The following is a 7,755-nucleotide window of genomic DNA, read 5'->3' as shown; positions in this document are numbered from 1 at the left end:
AACTCTGGCCCACTAGGGTTCTTTTCTAGGGTATGGCTCACAGAAAGAAGAAAGTGGAGAAAATGGAATAAAAGTTAAACAGGAGAAAAAGAGATAAAGAAAAAGAAGGGCCAGGTGGAATAAGGGAGGGAATCAATAGCAGGAAATCTGATAAGACAAGCCATGTTAAAAAAGAAAACCTACACAAAAATGATAGATGAGTCCTATGGTGTGAGAAAAGCTATCTGAACCTGTAAACTTAAGACACTAATTTCACATAAAAATGAGCAATAGAAAATATTGAAGTCAACTCTCACATAAAGTTAAGAACAGGGAGTGATGGTGGGGAAAACACAGGGTCTAACTTCTCTATAGATAATAAAAGCACATCAGAAAGACATGTCCATAAAATAAGTGAGCAAAACACATTCTTGCCTCAGCCTCCCGAGGAGCTGGGACTACAGGCACATGTCATCACACCCAGCTAATTTTTCTATTTTTAGTAGGGATGGGGTTTCACCATGTGGGCCAGGCTGGTCTTGAACTCCTGACCACCCGCCTCGGCTTCCCAAAGTGCTGGGATTATAGAAATGAGCCACCGCGCCAGGCCCCATCAAACATGTTTCAATTTATGAATCCATAATAAAAACTATGGGTCACTTTCAGAAGATGTTCATGGTCTTAAAAACTGGTAAATAAATAGAGGGGAAAAATAATCAAGCGTTTATCCTTTTATCTTTTCTTATATGTCACACAAAAAGAGACAACTAAATTTATGCCCTCTCAATGAAAGAACACACTATGAGGGCACAATTTACCAAAGAGATCAAGTCTGAGTGATTAATTAAGCCTCTGAGAATCCAGCTGCAAATCTGAAGGAAACAGAGGACAGAACTGTATGAATAAAATCCAAACTGTGGGAAACTCTCTAAGTCAAAAAGCTCATATTGTTCAAAGATAAATTATATGGGGAAAAAAAAAGATGGTGAGGGGAACTGTAAATTAAGAATTTTAAGACGCATATCAAAAAAACATAAGCAAACTAAACTATAATGTTTAGGAGTAGGCACTTAAGTCATAAAGATATATAAGTAAGTGATTAATGGCCGGGCACGGTGGCTCACGACTATAATATCAGTTCTTTGAGAGGCCAAGGTGGGTGGATCACTTGAGGTCAGGAGTTTGAGACCAGCTTGGCCAACATGGTGAAACCCTGTCTCTATGAAAAATACAAAAATTAGCTGGGTGTGGTGGTGCACACCTGTAGTCCCAGCTACTTGGGAGGCTGAGGCAGGAGAATCACTTGAACCCAGGACAGGGAGGCTGCAGTGAGCCGAGATCGCACCACTGCACTCCAGCCTGGGAAACAGAGCAGCAAGATCCTGCCAAAAAGAAAAAAAAAAAAAAAAAGCATAAGTGATTAATTAAAAAAAAAAGTCAGAATAACTGCTCCTTTTGGAGGGAGGGAAGTAAGATGGGGACAAGGCATGTGGACGAAGGGGCTTCAGGGTGTCTGGCATTTAATTTCTTGATGTGGGTAGTGGTTAAAAGGATATTCACCTGATAATTTACTATAGTGAAGTATTTGTTTTGGGCAATTTTCTGCATTTGTGCGGCTTTATTTTAACGTAAAAAAGTAAAAACTGGCAGATAATATTAGAGTGTAAACCACTCTGGAAGGAGATGAAGGGAGACAATGGTGAATGTTAATTACCCTCATTTATTGCACTTTTCATTAAAGGTCCTCCTTTGAGAGCCTCTTCTGTGTTGGAGCGGAAGAGAACTCTAGGGCTATGTGTCGGGGAGCAATCCTCTGGGAGGGGGGTGCTGCACTCAGCCATGTCCCGGAAAATCATCTCCTTCTCTTCCAACAAGAGTAGGATTTGTTGGTCCTTCTGTTGAAGTTGTTCTGCAGGATGGAGAAAATGATCTGTGATTTGATTGGTGTTTAGTATTACTAGATGACTAAGACATGAGCACCACCTTGTGGTAATTTATGGAAAGGGACAAGACAGGACACCCTCCCCAACCACTGCCCTTTCTTTTTCATCATGATAGCAATATTGTTTCTGTTCTGTGATTTCTATCTGGAAAACCATTCTGGATCTTTGTGGCGAACCATGGAAATTGTGACATAACAAGTCTGCACTTTGCTTCCACTCCCTTGTCCCATTTACTTCTCAGCCCACTACTCTCTAGCTTCTGTCCACTCTGCAACTGGTTTCCCAGCTCAACTTCATGATTGAATCCAATGAGGTCTTTTAGGTTGTTTTTTTCAGCATTGATGATTACTTCCTCCTTTAAAACATGTTTCCTTCTTTAACTTTTAGGACACCGGTTCTCTTTCTACCATTCTTTCTCAGGACACGTTACTGATCTGCCATCTGCAATGGAATCTCTTATCTGGGCTCCTGGCTCCTGTCTCAGTTCCATCCTGAGAGCTGTCTTCTTCTTCTTCTTCTTTTTTTTGAGACAGAGTTTCGCTCTTGTTGCCCAGATTGGAGTGCAATCGCATACTCTCGGCTTACTGCAATCTCCACCTCCTGGGTTCAAGCGATTAAGCGATTCTCCTGTCTCAGCCTCCTGAGGAGCTGAGATTACAGGCATGTGCCATCACCCCTGGCTAATTTTGTATTTTTAGTACAGATGGGGTTTCACCATGTTGGCCAGGCTGGTCTCAAACTCCCAACCTCAGGTGATCTGCCTGCCTTGGCCTCCTAAAGTGCTGTGATTACAGGTGTGAGCCACTGCACCTGGTCTGAGTTGTCTTCTTTACCTTACCCACTTTTCTCTTGAGGATCTCATTCATCCCCATGGCTTCAATCACCTTCTATATGCTGATAATTCATTAAAAAAAAAAAAAATCAAAAGTCCTCCCTTTCTTAGCAGCAGATCATGGGGCCCAAGTGCCCAAGTGGCCACCTCTACTGAGATGCTTTGTTCTCAGCATGTGAGAAACCAATCTTTTCTCCAGCCCATCGCCTCCTCCCTTTAGTGTGGAATCTCTTTCTCAGTCAACAACTCTTCATCTTCCAGGTCACCTGATTTGGAAACCTGTGAGAGATTCTGTCTCCTCACTCTGTCCCACCACCAACTGACCAGACTTTTTTTTTTTTTTTTTTTTGAGAGTCTCGCTCAGTCACCCAGGGTGGAGTGCAGCAGCACTATCTCGGCTCACTGAAACCTCTGCCACCCGGGTTCAAGCGATTCTCCTGCCTCAGCCTCCCAAAGTAGCTGGGACTACAGGCACGCGCCACCACGTCCGGCTAAGTTTTGTATTTTTAGTAGATGGGGTTTCGCCACGTTGGTCAGGCTGGTCTCTAACTCCTGACCCTTGTGATCTGCCCACCGTGGCCTCCCAAAGTGCCGGGATTACAGGCGTGAGCCACCAAGCCTGGCAAAATGACCAGATTTTAATGACCTTATTTCCTACTCACATCTGTTCCCTCTCCAGCTCATTCTCACTTAACCTATCCTAACAGTCCTCCAAATGGCCTTTCCACTCCCAGTGGCTTCCCATTCCCTCAAGCAACTCTCCTAACCAGCTTCAACATGTTTTTAAAAAAAATCTTTTTCTTCTTCTTTTTTTAAAAATTACATCAGTCCCTTGTTGCCTTTTTAATACCTGGTGCTTTTCCAGCTTAAGCTCCCATCCCTTAGCCCTGACCCTCCAGACACACCAAACCTGTCATTCCTTGGCAGTTATGTCAAGTCCTTTTTCACCTTTGCACATAACTACTCTTGTGTGCTGAGATAATTTTTTTCAGATGTAGCTCATGCACCAGCTTCTCTGTGAGACTTACTAGAGGCAGGATGAGCAAATCCCACACGTGTTAATTGTGCCTGTGGTCTAATAAATCACTGTGTGGCCCATCATTGAGGTATGCCTCCCCTGCTAGGGTGTGAGCTTCTCAAGGGAAAGGGCTCTTTTTAAGGAATCTTTGCATCTGTTGTACCTAGCAGTATGCCTAGCCAGGTACTTAACAAAATTTAAAGAAGGAAGATTTTTATCCTTGTCATCCTAATCATGGGCCAATAAATCTGCTGTAACTCTGACTCTGGTCTAAATCTGTCCATATTTTTAATTTTCCCCTCAGTGAGACTCAATGCTTTCATTTGTATGGCTTTAAGACCTAACCAAACTCCTCAGATGCTTACATTTATTTAACTCTAAGCCTTATTTCGACCCAAAGCATAGTCTTTACTTAGAAACATTCGATAAGCCACTGGCAAAGAGAAGAGAGCACCAGGCTTTGCTAAGACAGGGAACAGAATTCTGGCTTAATCATTAATTACACGTGTAACCCTGCGTAGCTTGTCCTTTGTGGGCCTCGACTGTCTCATCTGCAGAATGGGGATTAGAATGCCTGTGTTGTAGGGACGCTGACAAGACTACACAAAACAGTCAGCACTTAATAAACGGGGGTCAAACATAGATCGATACATACCCTTCTCCCAAAACTTCACCTCGCAACTCATTTGTGAACATGCAGATAAGTGATAACGCTAGGGACTGGTGGGAGGATTAAATCAGATTAACTGGAGAACTCTTTTCCCCAAATTCTCTCCTTGTTTTCATTTTAAATGTGACTACAAATTTTGGCAAATTCATCTCTACAGAGAATGTCATGAGGTTTGAGAACACTGATCCTGAGTCCAGAGAATCAATATTCTCTTGATCCAGTATTGGACACATCCTTACAGTCATTCTTTACCAGGACCCATGTCAGCCTGGACTTGGTTTCTCTTTTGTTAACAGCTATTCATTTCGCTGCTTTCAAGTGCCTTCTGGGGCAGCTTTAGAATTAAGGGCAAACCCGTACCTCTAAAATCCACCAGCAGTCTTCTGCAACTGCAGACATTTCAGACAAGGGGCTCAGACCAATCCCAATGCCTCACCTTTTAATTCTCGGGCTTTGGTGTCCAACATTTTCTTTTCTTCCTCATTCTCACTAGGAATTCCTTCATCTTCATCTCTGTTCCTAATACAACCCAAACAAGATAGAACAAAAAGTTCCTAAGATGTCGATTACTCTAGTCACGGTCCAGCCTATTATGAAATCATATAGAGATATCAGGAGGGCTGGGAAGGGTGGGGCCTGGTGGTTAACTTACAGGGTGTTGATTGTGTCCTGAATGATCTGAATCCAGCTGTTTCGTTCCTCTTTGGAGCTGGCATGGACTTCTACCATCTCTGGATCTTTCATCCCCATGCTGATCAGGAATAAACCTTTCTCCTCGTGTGCCACTTCTCTCACAATCAGTTTCTTTAAAGAGATCACTGTTGATTTCTGGTCCTGGAAAAAGGGAAGAGGGCAAATAAAAGATACATATACAATATTCTAACTCTTAAGGACAGCTTAAATCTAAGGTAAGACTAGATGCTGTTAAAAAAGCACACAGTTTGAAAAACAATGGCTGCTTTAGGATAAAGAGAAATATCTCATTTCATTCAGATTTTAACAAAGATTTTCAAAAGGGAAATAGTAATTTATGGCTCTAAAGGTTCGTCATGTTTTCTACATGATGAATCTTTCCAGGTTCCCCAAAGAATCCAGTCAGCAATATTATACATGAGCATCATTTACGGGCTCACATGTGAGAAATACTCCAGTGACAGGTTTCTTCATAGGTCAAATAGTCAGATGTCCAAGACACTAAAAGAAGACTGTGATAAAACAGAATAATAATTTTTGGGGAAGAGGGGATGCCAGAAAATTGTGAAGGCGTGTGGGAAATTACTCAGAGGAATTTGTCCTGAGCCATTTAATTTTAAGAGGGCTGGGGAGAGCAATAATATAGTGCTTACATTCCATAACTAACCTAGATGCTTATAATACTATTATAAAAATAACAATTCAGCTTACCAATGATGCAAAGATGTACTTCTGGTCTTTTTCTTGAAGGAAAACTAAAATGTCAGTGAGAAGAACTGCTTGAACCTCTGGAAAATGGAAATGGGAGAAGGGAAGATAGAACAATGACTACTTAATAGTTACCACAGTCAGAAGGGTTTCTATTGAAGGTGCAATACATATGCCCCCATAAGGGCAAACTATGATCTGAGATCACACTCCTCCAAAGCAACAGTTTTACAGTTCTCCAGGATTCACATCTGGTCACCAGATTTTTAGCAGCATTTTAAAATGGGATTTATCACCAAAGCCTTGTTTTGGAAAAGTTTAAGTACTCAGTCCTAGAAAGATATATCCCATAAGATATTAAGAATAAAATACTTTTAAGAATAAAGCTGAAAAGCTGGACTTGTACAGATGTTAAACAGCAATATAGAGCAGGATATTCCAAAAAATACTCAGGTTGCAGTATTTTTTGACTTCTGATTACAGTAATGGGAAAGGTGTGGGGCAGGAGATAGCAATGTTGCCCAAAGATGAAGTATAGAAATATCTAAGTCTAACGAAAAGACGTCCGTCTTCCATACCCTCAAAAGAACAGAGTGGCCACACAGGCACCTTCCAATCTCACAGGTACATGTGAATATAGGGCTCTTTCCTCAGCTCCATGTGCAATAGCCAACTTAAACTCCTGCTCTGACTAATCCTCTAGGAGTAGGTAGTAACATTTTCCACTAGTCTCTTGAGGATGGTTTGATGTCTCTGGAGTTGAGTCTATATCGAGCTGGCAGGCTGGCCCCTATGTAACATCTTCACTGTGGAAAGTGAAGTCCACGATTCCCTGGGAAAGGATGGAACTGACTTATGCAGTCCATGCCCCACCTTTTCTTCTACCTTTGCTGCAACTGGAATCCCTTTTCTGTGGAATTCACTGCAAAGCTATGAAGAAAACAGAAACAAGGACATCTGATTCCTAGGGAGGTCTAACTAATTTTTTTAGGCTAAACTACTGCAATTTTCTGTGTACTGCCATCAGTTATGAAAAAGTTTTTTTTTTTTTTTAAGTTTACTTTTAAATAATTCAGGTGCCTGCACCCTCTCCCTCCCTCCAAATAAGTGAGACACAAATTTTAACTTCATTGAATCTTGAAGTTTATATGATCAGTGTCAGTGGATGAGAAAAAAACAATCCCACCCCTTTCAAACAGTACCTAACATAGTACTGGCTGTTCTTGGCATGAATTCACTTGGGGGTGAAAATGACAAACACCAACTCCTATCTCTACAGGAGGCATTCTAGGCCACAAAACCTATCATTCTGCCACTGGCTTGACCACAACTTTATTCCAACAGCTGGGATCTACTAGTTTTTATTTTGGACATAAATAAATTGCTATGTAAGGAAAGAATAAAGTGCTGGCTCCAGGCAGCAGCAGCTCTAGGAAATTCAGGCCTTTACAAGAAAAGGCAGGTATTTCTGAACTGCCAGCCTGCTTAAAAGTCTCAAAGAGAGCTAGGGCTCTCGGAACATCACAGAATATTAGGACTGGAGGGAAGGAGCCTTAGTTCGAGTTTATCACAGAACAATGAAATACACAGCCAGTTGGTGGTGGGAAAGGAGATTTCTTTCTCTGAATCTTTCCTGCCCTTCTTTTTTTTTTTTTTTTTGAGATGGAGTCTTGCTCTGTTGCCCAGGCTGGAGTGCAGTGGCGCGATCTCAGCTCATTGCAAGCTCCGCCTCCGGGTTCACGCCATTCTCCTGTCTCAGCCTCCCGAGTAGCTAGGACTACAGGCGCCCGTCACCGCGCCCGGCTAATTTTTTGTATTTTTAGAGACAGGGTTTCACCGCGTTAGCCAGGATGGTCTCGATCTCCTGACCTTGTGATCCGCCCGCCTCGGCTTCCCAGAGTGTTGGGATTAC

At 42.2% G+C, this 7,755-nt stretch overlaps 1 protein-coding gene across 11 annotated transcripts in view; it reads right to left on the bottom strand.

Moving 5' to 3' along the window:
• AKAP13 (A-kinase anchoring protein 13) overlaps nt 1–7,755 on the bottom strand; it is a 362,601-nt gene that overhangs the window by 14,420 nt on the left and 340,426 nt on the right. For all 11 annotated transcript variants that reach the window (XM_026448352.1, XM_026448354.1, XM_026448353.2 and 8 more), the window contains 4 exons: nt 5,847–5,923; nt 5,095–5,276; nt 4,879–4,961; nt 1,694–1,888 (listed from right to left, as the gene is read on the bottom strand). In XM_026448352.1, the coding sequence (XP_026304137.1) occupies nt 1,694–1,888; nt 4,879–4,961; nt 5,095–5,276; nt 5,847–5,923 (537 nt within the window). The remainder of the gene's footprint in view (nt 1–1,693; nt 1,889–4,878; nt 4,962–5,094; nt 5,277–5,846; nt 5,924–7,755) is intronic.

This window comes from Piliocolobus tephrosceles, chromosome 6 (assembly GCF_002776525.5).
Source record: "Piliocolobus tephrosceles isolate RC106 chromosome 6, ASM277652v3, whole genome shotgun sequence".
Taxonomy (NCBI): Eukaryota; Metazoa; Chordata; class Mammalia; order Primates; family Cercopithecidae; genus Piliocolobus; species Piliocolobus tephrosceles.
Note: the sequence above shows the minus strand (reverse complement) of the source record. Positions and strands in the feature narration are given on the sequence as shown.